General features: G+C 39.3%; 1 protein-coding gene across 1 annotated transcript; it reads left to right on the top strand.

Annotated features, from left to right (window-relative positions):
- Positions 1–3,232: 3,232 nt before the first annotated feature.
- Positions 3,233–5,068, top strand: LOC108954252 (lysine-rich arabinogalactan protein 18-like). Its single transcript, XM_039299011.1, has 2 exons — positions 3,233–3,867; positions 4,613–5,068. Exons 1-2 carry the CDS (start codon positions 3,318–3,320, stop codon positions 4,786–4,788), a joined length of 726 nt encoding a protein of 241 aa, XP_039154945.1. The 5' UTR covers positions 3,233–3,317; the 3' UTR covers positions 4,789–5,068.
- The last annotated feature ends 11,847 nt before the right edge of the window (positions 5,069–16,915 follow it).

Here is a 16,915-nt window from a genome sequence, read left to right as displayed (position 1 = left end):
GGATTCGAGCGTACCTTGTTAGCCACAGATTAAACACCAACGCTGAAGAAGAGGAAGAAATGCTGGCCCCAATGATGTCAATTCGCCCCGAAGGGGATACGGCGTCGCTTGAGCGTTTGGGAGAAAAAGAGAGGGAAAGAAACGTACGTTATGTTCGTTATGCCAAGAGGTGTCTTCCTCTCTCTCTCTCCTCCCTTTTTATACCTCCCCTTCCACGGGCCATATTCCCGTGGGCCGCCCTCTGGGCCCGGCATGGGCGGACGGGCCTTAAGCCCATCACCAATTAAATCCATGGCTAACGTTGCATTGTTTCTTGATATCCAATGTGGGCGGAAGTATTTACATGAAACCAAACCAGTAGATCGGGACTAGAAATCTTATTTTTGGAAAGCAAGGTGCTCGTGTATACGTTTATCCAGATATGTGTGTATCTTCCTTCTGTCTAACATGGATGGTCCAGCAAGTCAAGAGACAATCAACCTACTTTTGAACATGAGCACATGCCATTGACCCTCAATTAATTGTACGAACCCGCTTTATATTATCATATTTTAAGAATCAGCCCGTTGATTACACTGTTGCAATCATAAAGAAGATTTGGCTGCCTTCCCATCAAAGGGCAAATTTTGATTCTTCCTGTCCTCAATCTGTCGCGAAACTTCCTCACCTTTGCATCAAGTAGCACATGCAAACGGAAACATTTTGCAGATTGAAAAGGCATGAATATGGAAACAAAAGGAAAAAAATTGAAGAGCATAGTGAAAACCATGCAAATGGAGGGACCAAATTCAAACCCAAATCCATCCTTTGAACGTTCGCTCTGTCTAGAGAGAGAGAAAGAGAGCATCGTGGATCATCCCGTTGGTGTCTTTCGACCAGGGTCCATGCCGTGGGGGGGCCTCAGGTCCAACTCAAGCGAACTCACTTTGCTTGAACTTTAGTAACCACCTGCAATGATTTGGAAAACTGTCTTTGTCTCGATCAAGGTCACTGTGGCCGAAAATCATTGGCGCATCAGCCAGCAGAGCCCCACATGAAAAGATACAGCTGTGTATGAACTTAGGAGTACAGCCCCAACAGCAAATCATAATGCCGGTCAGCGCACGTCAAGATTGCTTTGTTAACATCCCTCTCTTTGAGAGAGAGAGAGAGAGACAAAACCAGCAGCACTTTACCATAGAATATCATGGTTCTCTGTTGAGAAATTATTACAATGTTCAAGTAACTGCAACTTGCCCAAGATAGAGAGTGAGGTGATGTTGGAAATCCTGACTAAAAAGGCGGGGTGAATCAAAACTGATGACTTTGAATCATGTGGTCACTTTTTTTAAAGTGTTGTTTGCACCATTTTATTTTGAAACTAAGACAGATATCACTAAATTATAAGAAAAGCCATGCACTCGCGATTTCCTTTGAACCTCTCTTGAATTTGGTGGCAAATTTAGAAAGTAAGAAACCTTTGAAAAGGTGGATGGTAATTACATGCGATGTTAAAATGTGTCGTCAAATCACTCTTTCTTTTCCTTTATAATCATCATATTTCATGCAAGAGACATCTCTTAATGAAAGAACATGTTTTTTGTTTACCTAAACTTATACCCCTACAAATGGAATTCTTGGAATTATAGCTTTTTGAATCAAACTTAGAATGTCTAAAAATTTCGCTTGGATGGATATTTGAAAAATTCAGAGACCATCGATCATTATACTTGAGCAACTTGTTCTTGAAATATAACTCTTAAAATACTCGCCCAACTTGCTCTGATACCCATTGAAATAACTAAACATAAAAAATGAGACATTGGGTGAATGAGTAGTTATGAGAAGGTTAAAATTTATGGAAAGGATGTGAAAGAGTAAAAGGAACACAATTATGTAGATGTAGTAGCTTCTATCAAATTGATAATATATAAGTTAAATGGATAAAAAAAAATATGACGAGACATATTTTAAGTGATTTTGCCATTCATCTGGTCTACGTCCACTCTTTTAGCACTAATAGCTACGAACAAGGCTAAAATCCTCTAAGTAACCATACAGTCTGCTTGTATAGCTTCTACATGAAGTTTGATAGGTGATTCTACAAACACAAGCACCTCTTACCCCCGTTCTTTTCAAATTACAAGAACTTAGATTTCATAGAAAATTACAATCAGTAAACAAACGGTTTTGCACAAGTGAAAGATAGAGGGTATGATCAATAGAGAGACAATAGATGTTTGAATTTCTGCCAACTTCCACGGCCACCTTTGATCTTCTTAAATAGGTTTCCAATCTTCCAAAAATCCATGAAACCTGTTCCAAAGTCAAAGAAGGGACTACCTTCTTTGGCATCCAGACTACTTTCTGTAAGATTAGTGTGCAATATGCAGGCAAAGCAAAAGTTCTCCGAGAATGGAGCCTTTTACTTCCGCAGCTTGTCTGCCTCCCTATTCTGCTTTCACAAAAATGGAAAAACTGCTCCCATATTCTCCAAGCTTCTTATGCAAATTCCATAGCTAGTAAATAGCTTTTAGACATCAATCTGATTTCAATTAAATTGGAAAAAGGTATGGGTCATATCATGCCACCTACTTCGTCTGTAGTCGTAGCGACATCTGCAAAGGGTCTCCCCCAGCCTTTTCACTCCTTTCGTTGACTGACTGTTCACCTTTTACTCACTAATTCTTCTAAAATTATTGATGTCCTCATGTTCTACAATTGCTACTAGTCCATCCGACTTTCAACAAAACCCTCATTTCATCACTGTTCACCTTCTATAAACATCCTTTAAGCCTTAGACACATTTCATGTCCAATATTTTGATTGTTCATATTGCCATGTACATCTACAAACTGTTTGTACATAATCGATGCACACATTAGTAATCTTTAAGTATTTTGTCATCTTTCACAAAAAAAGAAGAAGAAGAAATATTATAGGAAATTTTTGCAATAAAGTTTAATATTTTGTCTGTCATATAATAGTATCGTTTGCCTGGCTTTTGCCAATCTCCTCACATGCACCGACTGGTGCCGCGTGGGGCCCGGCGCCAGACTGTTGCCCGAACGCCACGCTGGCCGATCCCTCCTTCTCCCCCTCCCCCTTTGTCCTCCTCCTCCTCCTCCTCCCTCCGTCTGCCCCAAACGTTGCCGATCCAACGGCTACTTCCCCGGGGACCACACTCCCCCTCGGTGGTCCCCACACCTCACCGTGCACTCGCCCTTATATAATCACTCCCCCAACCTCCTGCAAACTGCACTCTCACTCTCGCCGCTGCTGCTGCTGCTTCCTGTCTTCTTCTCCTTTCTCTCTCGCCAAGCTCCTTCTCCTTCTTCATGGATCGCAAGAACGTGCTCTCCCTCGCGCTGCTCTGCCTCGTCGTCGCCGGCGTCGGAGGCCAGTCCCCCACCGCCGCCCCCACCAAGTCCCCGCCACCCCTGCCCCCGCCACCTCCCCCGTCGCCGCCGCCGCCGCGCCCCCGCCAAGGCCCCGGCGGCCTCTCCCCCGCCGCCACCCCCTGTCGCCGCCGCCTCGCCCCCGCCTCCACGCCCGCCCCGGCCGCGGCCCCTCCCTCAAGGCGGCCGCGCCCGCTCCCGCCGTCGCCCCCGCGACCCCGCCTCCGGCGAGCTCCCCCGGCCACGGCGCCGGTGAGCTCCCCGGTTCCCGTCCCCGCGAAGTCGCCCCCTCCCCCGCGCCGACCGCCGCTCCGGAGAGCTCCCCCCCGACTCCCGTGGAGGTCCCGGCGCCGGCGCCCAGCAAGAAGAAGTCGAAGAAGAGCGCGCCAGCCCCTCGCCGTCGTTGCTCAGCCCACCTGCGCCGCCTGCCGAGGCACCCGGGCCCAGCCAGAGCGAGGCAGCGTCTCCTGGACCGGCATTGAACGATCAGGTAAATTATCACCCACCACTTTCTCTTCTCCCGTCTATCTGATTAATCGCGTCCCGATAGATAAAAACTGGTCCTTTCTCGTCGAATCACGGCAGTAAATCAACCTACATTGCATTTCTATAGCGCATGTAGAGATAAATATACAGTTTTTAGTTAGATTCCTCGTGAAAAATCAATTATTTAGGTGAGAATGGGCATTGCGAGTTCAGATCCGACTGGTTCCTGCAGAGATCCGACGATAGTGATGCATATTGTAGTTCCTCACCAGTGGCTTATTCAAGTGAACTGTAAGGCTTTGTTCTTAGAGAAAATAACAAGTATCGTCATGCACTTTACTTCCATCCATTCCGTGCTTTGAGAACTGAACTTTCTAGCAACTCGTTCATCACAGTAAGATTTCAACCCAGTAAAATCAAATCGTTCGATTTTAACAATCTGCATAGTAGTTCTGTTTTCTTGGCGGGCTTCGTAAGCTATTCAAGAGTTAGTATTTTTCACTGTCCAAGAAAGTCGTCCCCCCTCGTGAAAATTCAAGAACCTGAGGCGGCATCGAGACACACAAAAACAATTGATGTCTGTTCTTTGGGCACGCGCTTCGCCGGTTCACCATAATTGCTCCCATGACTGTATATTGCAGAAAAGATATAGAACTAGATTTAATAACTTCTGGAGTTTGATTTGTGTGATGTGTTATGGGGTTCTGAGCTTTTTTTCGAATCTTTTGGGGCAATTTTTGCCTTTGCAGAGCGGAGCAGAAGCCATGAGAAGCGTGCAGAAGATAGCCTCAGGCCTAGCATTGGGATGGGCTGTCCTCGGATTGATCCTCTAGAGAGAACCACGTCAGAGAGGAGAGAGAGAGAGAGAGAGACATTGATGTCTGTTCATTGGATTTCATTTAATCTTTTTTTTTATTTTTTTTAATGTTGTCGTCCTTCAGGCCATGTTATCTTTATCATATGACGGGCTGACACACTCGCACTTGTGGTGGTTTCCATTGATATTTAATTGTGTGCTTCCCTAGAGAGAAACCAAGATCTGTTCTTGACTGGTGACGGTGGGATCTGGTTTGGTTTCGGGGCAATTTTCGTTTGTAATTCTTTCGGGGGGAGCTGCTGGCTCTGTCTGTGCCTCATTTCTTAATATGCCTTTTAAAATGGACCCCTCTTGGTAATAATAAATTGGCTTTTTTGTTACAGCTGTCTTTCGTTATTTATTTGCTCTGGGAAACACAATTTGGAACTTTTTCTTAGCTTTTATCATTACATATATGTTTTCTTGAATTTGATATGCCATGCTCTCTCTCTTTCTCTCTCTCCGGATTTTATAATTACATAGAGCCACATTTTCTTTCAATCATGTCATGGATCTTTTTAGGATAGTTGTTTGGGTGAAAAGATTTTTCGTGAATTAATTGTCATGACTTTATTGTGAATTAATTTTCATGACTTTATTGCGTTTGATTTGTGGAATCACTTAATGTATTGTTTACGGTCAGAGAATAGGCACGTTTAAAGCTAACAATATAAATTTCTTAATGTAAAGTATTTTTTTTTTATAACCAACTTTTTCGAAACAAATACTTTCTAGAACTTGGTTAAGTTTGTAATGCGAATGGTATCTATAACTTTCAATCTAGCAATTGGCCTTGTAATTTGTCAATCAGATATATGGTTAAAGGATGTTTTAATCGGCCTCATAACTTTCAATCGATTGATGGAGGAGCCCTTGAAAAATTGCAATCTTCAGTGTTTGTAGTATATTCATTGAGTAATTAATTGAGTAGAAGATTACATTTGGCGGTGCTTTGATAATTTCCAATCCTCTGAGTATCCCAACTGTTTATATAAACACAAATTGGTACGGAACAACATTTAATGGACATGCTAAAATGGTCAAAGGTGGCACTGCAGTCTTCCTTAAAGCACGGCAGAGTTGACTCTTTAATCAATTTTTCACGCCCACCCTCACTGTTCTTCCTCCTTTTTTAAATAAAACGTAAATCTCTAACTTGTTACAAGAATAACACTACATTTTCAAACTTCTTTCATTATTTTGCTGAAATAAATATCTCTATAAACGATGCGTCCAATAAAAAACCATTTTTTTTTAATTAGAAGGACATGTTAAATTCAAAAGCCACTCTTCGAAAACAATTTCAGGGGGATTGTCGGCGCCGGTTGCCTTTTCCATTATTTTTACATACCGCTTGTGTCATGTCCCAATCTTCTGAGCATATGCCCATCCCTCAACGGTCGATTAGATAGCGATGTTCCAGGACGCGTCATTGACCCATTCATTTTAATGCTCATGTAGAAGCGAATAAATAATCCCTAGACAACTTCAAAGATGAGATAGAAAAGTAGAGCCACAATTTTCAAAAATCAATCCACACATTTATATACACATCAAGCTATGTCATATACAATATTAACTGACTATATACAAGGTCGCAAAAAGTGGGGTAGAGTACTACAAGTTCTCAAGCATTCGAGTCTTCTTCAAAATACACCAAGGATCCTGGATCCGACAGATACGAGTCCACCATTGAACCACTTGGAGGGTTGACTATCCATTTTCCAAAAGCAACCTCCAACACATATATAGGTATCTCAGATTTCGGTATGAGACCCTCTCTCTGTCCATTTCACTCACGACGGTACCAAGATTTGTATTGATGGGGTACTTTATGGGATAGAGCTTCATCAACCTAGACCACGGACCTTATGAGCTCATAAACCCATCCTCTTGGGCTTCCATGAAGCGGAATGTAAGATACTTGCTCAGTAACTTTCTTCGGCTGTCCAAAATGCTTGAAAGGAGTTATCATATAAAGACCTGAAAATATTATCCCATAACGGGGTGAGATGACGTCTCAGTAAGTTCACCTCCTAAATCCCGACTAAGAAGAAAATACACCCCAAGAGCTGCCTAAGCACAAATACAAGTCAGAGGTCTTACCTTTGCCTCTGTTCCTTCCCACAAGTCAGTACAATTTTGCATATTCAATCAATCATTTCAACAATTAAAATCATCTAATCTGATCGAGCCATCGATCAATCGATCCAGTCGATTCCATGTCATCAAGACCCTCACTCGATCAATCCATTCAATACTATCTATAAAGTCTGATCACATCAAGGACTGCTCACCCTAAGCTAAAGATAGATAGTATAACTCACTCTAAGTTGATAAATAGTATACTGCTTATTTTAAGCTGACATATCAAAGTCCTCAGGCTGATATTATAGTATATTGATAATGCTCACCAAAAGTTGCTAAGGTATACTGCTCACTCTAAGTTAACATATCAAAGCCCTCAGGTTGATATAGTATATCAGTATGCTGCTTGCGCTAAGCTAACATATCAAACCCTCAAGCTGATATAGTATACCTATGATGCTCACTATAAGCTAATAAAGTATACTACTCGCGCTAAACTGACATATCAAAGCTCGTAGGCTGATATAGTATATTGTTCTCACAATTTGAAAATGCCACCATTTTTATCATTCCCGATAAAAATAATCGTATGTGAGAATACGGTCGGCCCTAGCTAGAATACAATATTTTCCCTTTTGAAAATCCCATTAATTCCAATAGTCCATAAACACATTTTTTGTGTTGTAAACTTACGCTTGGTATTTTCTAATTAAATACAGAAATTATTAAATTTTGGGACAAATTTCCCAAAATTACAAATCACACTCAATTTGCACAATCCAGCACTCAATTAAATAAACTAATCATACCATTGCGATTAGCATAAAATTCCGGTCGCTGGCTATCTTAGTCTAATTTTCAGAAAATAATAATTAATTAATAAATACCAATAAATAGCAAAAATGCACACTTAGGCCGGAAAAGCCTAATTAAATACCAAAACGGGTTCGGAAAAATTTCGAACTTATTTAAATAAATACTACGACTCATGTACTTGCCAATTGCACTATTCTACCCACCTAACATGCAATATCGAACCATTAAATCATTAATTCATTCTAACTAACCACCTAATCCAAGCTTAACTTAAACTAATCAACCCTTAAGCATAATTAACTCCTTAAGCGAAGATTAGTGAGTAAACTCATTGGATTAGCATTTTGGTGAGTTCACTTCGACGGGGAAGTGGAGGCGGTCCACAACCTCCAAAGCGAGGACACCGTTCGAGGTCAAGAAAGGCTCGAAAACGGGCCTCAAAGCCCAAAACCCTTGCTGGACTTTCTGCTTCTGCTTGTTGGTCAAGGGGGCAGAACCAGTGGCTCGGTTGGCTGGAAATGGCGAGACAGGGCCAAGCGGGTGGAGGCGACTACTGGACAATGGTGAGACAAGCTTCGGCAACCACCACGATGGCCAGGGAACTTACTGGACCAACGGGCAGGGGTGAACAGTGCAGCTGGGACGATGGCGATGCCCAGGTTTAAGCGCGCGAGCAAGAGAGGCAGCGACATGCTCGGGAGCGTGATGGCGGCATGCTAGCAGTCCAACAAGCTGCTCGACAGCTAGGGGAGGCTGCTAGCTTCCTTCTCTGCAACTTTTGAAGCTTTCTCTAATCTGGAAATGGAGGATCGACAGCAAGGGGAAGGAGGAGGGAACAACAAGGCTTGAGGGGGCCACCTGGTCTCCAATCTATATTCTTGTCCCCTTGACCAAGGCCCCACCATGGCTGCTGGCTTCCTCAACAATTTTCCAGCCCTTAGCTTGTCTTAGAAGCCTTGGAGATGGTCTAAAAGTTAAAGGCAAGGGGGGGCTACGAATTTGAAGACATTTCCCTCAATTCCACTTTCAATCCCTCTTAAATTAACTCAATTCGGCTTCCAAAAATTCAATCAAGGTACTTACGATCAAATTGACATTTTTCCTCGCCAATAGAACCAACTTGCATCCTAAAACGCGATAAAAAACGGTCCCTTGAATTTTCGGGTAAAAAATGGCCCTATCTTGAAATTTTGCCAAAAATCTCAGTTTGCAAAAAAATCTTCGGAGGATGAGTTGATGTTTCTAAAATGACTCGTGACATGACAAAACTTTCAATTTCTAAAATCGGATTCAAATTCGCAGTTAATTTCAATATGGTGCGATTTTAGCATAACCTAGTCTACCGGGTAGCTTTTAGAAATTTTTAGTGCAAATAACTCGTGGTGGATTTTTTTCGAGCCATAATAAACCTCTTCGACACATTGGCGACTCTCGGTGGTTGTGAAAATCTCGAGATTTCAAATATGGACATAGGGTACCAAAACGACAGAAAATCAGTTTAGTGATGATCGACAAGAATTTTGCAATTTGGTGGAATCACTAAGGTTTAGCCACACATCTCAGTCGAACCAACCTATCTCTGATCTCTAATCGATCTTTCCTGTGCCGTAATAATCTCTGCAGATGAGTACAGTCGAGCAATTGATTCTTGGTCGAATTCTCAAGTCTATTGCTTTAAAATCCCTTAATGACTTCCCCAGATAGTCTAGTTATCTTATTAGTGATCAGTTTAGAGAATAGCACTATAGGCGCATCGATAAAAGGCGCGATTTATTTAATTGAAATTAGAACTGAAATTTCAGGATGTCACAACTTGCTTGTTTTAATCTAAGTTTGATTAGTCTAAAAAAAGAAAATAACTCCTTTTCGATTGCAATTTAGGATGCGAATGACAAAATTTCTAGAATAGAAATCAATTTTTAGTCCATGAACGAGTTTCTAAGCAAAAAAGGTGTTTGATAATGATTCAAAATTTCTATTTCTAAAATAAAAATTCGTTTGATAATAAATAATTTTTTTATTTTTAGGAGTGGCAACGACTGGCGTCCGATAGTTGGAGTTCGACCTTCAGCGATTGACGATGGGCAGCTGGAGTCCGATGATCGGAATTTGACGTTTGTTGACCGACATCTGGTGTTTGGCAACTAGCAACAGGTGACCAGAGTTCAGAGTCCGACATCCAGTGATCAGCAACAGACGTCCAACGTCTGACATCCGAAGTCCGGCGTCTGACGATCGACGTTTGGAGTCTAGTGACCAGTGGCTAGCGTTCGGTGATTGGCAACTAGCATTCGGCATCGAACGAATGGCAACCAACGTCCAATGTTTGCCATCCGAAGTCCAACGACTGACGATTGACGGCGAGTGGATAGCAGCAGGAGTTTGGCGGCAAGTGAGCGACATCTGGCAGCCGGTGGAGGACATCCGGTGGTTGATAGGGGGCCTCCAATATCCAACAGCTGGCAATGTTTTGTTTTCTTATATCTATTACAAAAATAGAAAAGCTAAAAATTTTAGTTTCTGATTTCTACTCCAAATCTATTTCTAAAATAGAAATTTGTTTTATAAATAAAAAAATAAAATTGCGTTATCATATATATTTCTATTCCAAACCTGCTCTGGAGAATAGAAAAATAAAGAAGTAGAGAAATAAAAATATTATCATGTGCGCTCTTAGTGACTTCTAACTATTTATGATTTCTCACTTTCAATTTCTACCTGGATAACTCTATTCACGGTCACTTAAATATATTCTCAAGTAGATCCATTCTTTTCTTTTTAACAACGAAGGAGCGTGCTCAGATGACTAAACGCTTCCTAGACTCTTGGAATGCCCCACCCCCACAAGCCTTATGAATCCTGTAAGACACAATAAAACCCAATGAACATTGCGGGGCGGCTATAATTATAAGGAGCTTAATGAAATCTTTGTTTTCACGATCATACAAGCATCTTAATTACGCTTAATTTAAGTTATTTACAGAAAATATTAGCACTACATCAGTATCTTCCAAAATTTCTTTAAAACAAGAGGTATTGAATAATGGGTTGATTCTCTAAACAGACTAATAAATGTGCACTATAAATTTAGTAATTGGGGAACAGTTTATACTATTTGATCTACAAAATCGCACGACCAATGTGAACGTTTGTCAATCTATCATGTTTTTTTACTCATTCTGATGGATTTCATGGTAAATCCATCAACATAAGTAAAATAGTGAATATTTACCGTCAACATACATCGATGGCAATAGAATTATTTGTGGAAAACTTTTTACTCATTAAGGGTATTTATAAGAATAATCCATTTTAACATGTAGAAAGAAAATTTGAAAAAATATGGACGTACCAAAGCACTCCTTAAAAAGGAATGACTTATAATAATCATACTAAGGAGCTTTTCTAAGTGGCTTTAGGCCAAATGTTAGTCTCAAGCTCCAGGCAAGTTTACATCTGTCTTGAGCATTCAGTATTTTTGGAATGCTCAAATCCTCAATATATGAAATTTGGTTGTTGTCTTTCTTGCCCGAAAAAGCTTAATGAAAGTCCAAATTTGACCCTTTTAAAAAACCAAAATTCAAAATCTAGCTCTCTTTGCTCAATTCACACAAGAGCCCTTTTTAGCTTGCTCGGCCGCCTGTTTGCCTAGTTTGCTCGAGCGAAGGCCAGTTGCTCATGCTCCTAAAAACCTAGTCGCTCGACTCTCTCTTGCTTGCCACTTTCTTTGCTTAGGGAAGGAGGTACTATTTTTATACTGTCAGTTAGGGCATAAAATGATTTTGGAATGATTTTTCTTGGAGATTTTGTTGTGAGTGATAGCAACAGTGATTTGCGTTGGTGGAATTGTTATCAATTATATTTTTCTTGGAGCTAAAACAAATATGATTTTGCCTATTTAGTACGATGTGGATGTTGGACTAGGATGCTCCACTTGTTCCGTGTTGGAACTTGGTCACCACGAAAGACTTTTTAAATGTATTTCTAACAAGCGACATTTTTTTTTCAAAATTGCTTCTCGAAACACAGTTACTAAATAGTCTTTGTATTGTTTTGAAGTCCCTTAGAAAAGTTGAACCAAATGCAGCTTGATATCACTTTGTGTCACAAGAGTAAATTTTTTTTTTTTCAGTTTATGTTTTTCATAAGTGAAAGTACTTAATGGTTACACTAAACAATATTGCAATTGTTAAGCAACTTAAAAAAGAAAAAAAGTACTGCAATTTTTTATATGATGTCTGTCCTCCTAATATCAACAATCAATAACTTGGAAATTAAATATTTTCCTAGTTAGGCATGTGTTAACGAGTGCATCGAGTTGAACGCGTTAATAAGGCCCCTATATAAATTTGGTTACAAATATACTGTATGTTCTATGCACATCTATATATTTGGTTGTGGGCCTTGTGACCCATTTACAGTTGAGCTTTTGGGCTGTACTTCATGTACCTAGAAGAGGAATGGGCCCCACTTCCTTGGCCACCGTAGCCCAAAAAAATCCTTATTAACATGAGCTACGTAAACTAGATGTGGAGAAGAAGATACAAATTTCACATGATTTATGAAATGCGATCAGCTAGATATATTGCAATATCCTTAAATCAGAGTCCGTCCAGAGGAAAAATAAATAATTAATACCATATAATCACGTAGCCCTTTTACCGACCAAAAAATAAATAAATTATGTTGCTTGTTCCATTGAGTTACCAAGATTAAAAGGCCAAATAGTTACATACAGTGCAGTATAAATATCACTATTTCCAAGCAATCTACCATAATTAGTTGACTTACTAACCGTGTGTCATGGTTATAAACGGTAGTGTTTCCGAAAACCAAATTTAAGATTAAATGTGGAGGCCTTACATGAATTGCGGCAAGATAGCTTAGGTATATGCGCTCTTAATCTTTAAAATATTTCTTCTTATTACACACCAAGTGGGCAAATAAAGGAAAAACTTATGTAACACCCCCTAGAGCCTGTTTGGTATAGTCATAGCTACGCTCCAGCTATGATGTGTAGTATTTGTGCTGTGAAGTACTGTAAATTTTATGTTTGGTAATACATATTTTAGAGTTACGACACCTCAAAACTGAGTGAGATAATTTCTTAAAGTTGTTATAAACAGTTGTAAATTTAAAATAGACGCACTGGTGAAGTAGTAGCCAACACTTTATGAAAGACAACACCTTATTTTGTAGCCAAAATCTCTGTTTGTCTTAGTTTTCTATTGGATAACATCTCTTAAAGTACTGTGAGAGTAACAGTCTATTACGAGTCACAAATTTTTAAATAAATGGATCTTATAATAATTTATAATAATTTATAATTTGATTTTTATTATTCAAAATATACCGTTATTCTTACAGTACATTAAATAGTAGCACATAATCATTTCTCCTTTTTATTTAGTCATTTACAAGTCAAGTGTTATAATCCTAAGTTTACATGGTCTGTCATCTCGTGCCCTCAAGAGCATGTTTGGATCTTTTTCAATATTTTTCTTTTTGTAATTTTCGTACTCCTCTCCGCATAAGAGTAGGTCAAAGATTAAACGTACCTGCGACTGAACAATTATTGGGTAGTGACACCCTGGCGACACCTGTCGATTCCGCATTGCAAAGTGTCTTTTTCCATGTGTTTCTTCCTGGTCTTATCGCAATGTTTTTCTCGTGGCCATCTCTCTCGTGATAAAGACACCTTCGCCTCTTTGAATAGGTCAAGCATGACGTGCGATATCTAATCCGAGTTATCGTGTGCATCGTATCCAACGATCGTTGCTTCCTCTAAGAAATCTGACCTGACAAAGCTGAATCTCCCTCGAGAAGGCGTCTGAATTCGCAGACCCTATTTTGATTCAGGACCTTACTCAATACCTTCGTGGAACAAGAAGTTGGACCCCCCCAATAAATAAATAAATAAATCTCCATGTTTATCACCTACAGCACATCGAATAGTTGAGGAATAAATAAATAATTTATTAAGTGTTTGGTTGGACAGCGACTCTCGAGCAGCCACTTGATTCGGAAGTAGGCAAGGACTTCGCATCGATAAAGCACGTCTCCTTTGCTTTTCCAGTCGAAACAAGGTGTAAATGCAGGTCCTCCTCAATCCTCTTAGCAACCATCAATTCTTATCACGCCAGATTTTTAAGCGTCTTCCTGTTTGTCACTATCACACATTATGCCCATATCGAGTACCTAAGAGTTACCGATATTAAAAAATTCCATTAATCGATTCAAGACTCTAGCCAAAAAAATTGAACGTGTGAGAATTAAAGAAGAATTTGAATGGGGTTCTAGAGGCAATGACATTCTGAATTTAGAAGATATATCTTTCATGAATTATTATATAAATACAACAAGAACATCATCTTAACATGAGTGCATGTGGGTCCATCATCGATTGCTTAGATGTCTTATAAATGAGGCTTCTCCTCTCTATTTTTCTTGTTGACGGCGATTTTAATTCTAATTGGCAGTCATTACCGTACGATGTGGACATTGATCTCCAATAAATGATATTGTAATCCGTCGATTATTGCCCCAGTACCAACCCGCCCTAGTGCCCACCAAACATAAATTTGATATAGATGGGTTGCACCTCCGTTAAAATTGTCGTGCCAATAATTAACATGTGTATGTAGATAGTTGTAAGATGCGAACAAAAATAAATAAATGAACCGATAGGTTAGTTCTCCATCTTCTTGCTTACCCGCCGGTACAAATTCTTCGTTAGAAAAAGGCTTATTAGCACACACGTACGCAGGTGCAATAACAAAAGAAAATTTCAAAGGAACAAAGAAACTTAATTTACTTTATTTTTGAAAACGAATTTATGTTGATAAAGGATAAAGAAGGCTATTTAAATTTAGAGCCGATCAGATATATACTAAATCACATGATGGTTTAGACATCAATGCCTTCGAGAAATTGGGGGCAAGATAGTTTAGGTATATGCAATCTAAATCTTTTGACATATTTCAACTTTCAAAACACCAAGTGGCCAAAAAAAGAAAAGGAAAAAAAAAAAAAGAAGCTTATGAAACACCACCTGGAACCTGTTCAGTATAGTTGCGGCTAAATTTTAGCTATGCCAAGCTGCAGATGTCCTATAAAGTGTTATAACTTATATATATATATTAATGCAGGGTGAGATAGTACTGTAAAAGCTACTGTAACTTTGAAATTATTAATCAGTGGGGCATTTGCCGAAGCCCCCATAAAACACCCGTTTTCGCTGCTGAATATACCGATCTACATCTTAGTTTTGTTGTTTAGCCATTTGCATGTTGGATGCTACGATCATGAGGAGCTACATAGTCTTTCATCTCCTCATGACACCGGTTGATTTTGCATTCCAAAGTGTCCTTGTCCAAATGCACGTTTTTCTCTCAATCATAAACTTTGTGACTCGTGGCTGTCTCTTTTACCATTGAGGTAACCTTGCCTTTCTAAGAAGGTCAACAAAACGTGAGATATCTTATCTGACTATTCTATATTAATACCAAACGTCGTTGCTTTGAGGAATCTGACCCAATGAGTTGAATCTCCTCAGGAAGGCGTCCAGATTTCGGAGGCTATTTTGATTGGGGGAAGACCCGAAAAGAAATTGAATATCAATGTTTATTAACTACTCCAAATGGAATGATTGAAGAGGAAACAATAATTTATATGTGCTTGGTTGGACCGGTGACTCATGAGTAGCCATCCAGCTTGGAAGAATGTCAAAACTTGCATGATCGAATCATACGCGTCTCTTGCTTTGTGATAATTATTCAAAAGGTTCTAAACCTATTTATGATTGTGCTAATTTTATTTTAACCTTTTAATTATTTATCGATGTAGTTCTAAATTTTTTAATTTTGTCAACTTAGTCCTAAAACTTTTTAAAAAGTTTAGGATTAAATTGACAAATCGTAAAAAAAGTTGAGGACTAAATCGACACAATTAAAAGGTTTAGAATTTGGGGAGAAAAAGCTCTCTGTAATTGCGATTTGGCCATCGTATAATAAGTTTAAAAATTTTTAAATAATTTTTCTCAAATTGCTATTCTCGGCAACTGCCAGTTGCTTATCATGCCAAATTTAAGCATGTTCCACTTTCCTACAATCTCTCTAAATAATCGTTCCAATTGTAGTTATCACACACCTTAAACATGTCCATATTATTTTATTTTTAAATATGCCCTAGCTGGCATAATCATCAGAATTTTTTCGGAATCGTCGAGTTGTAGATCCACACGTTGATTGGCGTCAGACTTTAGCAAAAGATATTGTATGCCGGATAATTAGGGAAGACTTTGAATGGGTTCAAGAGACAATGTAATTCTGCATTTAGAAGATATATCTTTGAACCAATTGTTATATAAATACAATAAGAACATTATCTTACTTCGAGTGCATGTGGGTCTATCTTCAATTGGTCAGGTCAGGCGTCCCTGTCTATGTTTCTTCATTTTGACGTTCTTTAGGAGTCATTATTGTGCGGTACGGGCATTGATCTCCAATAAATGATAAACTTGAATAATCTAATGACTACTAAACACAAGTTGCAATTACCAACCCGCCCTAGCTCCAACCAAGCACAAATTGCTGGTTGCAATATAGAACTGGACAGGGGAGAGAAGATAATATAGTGAGAGAATCCAGATGGGTCGCACCTCCGCTAAAATCCTCGTTCCTGTAAATTTGTACCATAGACTTATGTGTAAAGAGTTCATCTCTCTCAATTACTTATCCTTCAATTACAAGGCTCAAAATCTTAGAGCCCTCCTGGCTCAAGAAAGCCCTTAATATTCTTTTTAATGGAGACTAAAAATCTAGAACTTGTGTCGGGTGGTCTATTTTTACTTTGCCAAATGGGTAAAGTGGTCAGAAGTTTTTGATGTGTACATTCTAAGGGGTTGGGACCTACAATTGAAGTTGTAAACATGAGTCACAAATCAGCCCACTAGTCAAGAAAATGAGTTTCATTTATAGTTAATGGAACCAACCCATGTAATCGATTCCTCGTATTGACAAAGGTGAATAATCAATTTTCGAGATATTTATTGAGTTTGAGTTTGAGTCTTATCATGTCTTGGACTTATGGAATTAGTGAGATATTTCATGAATTTGAGAGTTAAATTGTTTGAGATGAAAAGTCAATATTATTTGAGGTTGTCTCAGTAGTGATAATGCATCATTTCTTACTTTTGGCACAAGTAACTTAACCCCACATTCTGGGTATGTTTTGGGAAAATTTTACTAGACTAACCCCAAAATAAATACTTAGTAAAAGCATTTTGGACAAG

The sequence above is a fragment of the Eucalyptus grandis genome, chromosome 8 (genome assembly GCF_016545825.1).
Source record: "Eucalyptus grandis isolate ANBG69807.140 chromosome 8, ASM1654582v1, whole genome shotgun sequence".
Lineage (NCBI taxonomy): Eukaryota > Viridiplantae > Streptophyta > Magnoliopsida > Myrtales > Myrtaceae > Eucalyptus > Eucalyptus grandis.
The sequence above is the reverse complement of the archived record's forward strand: the minus strand, read 5'-3'. Positions and strand labels throughout refer to the sequence as shown.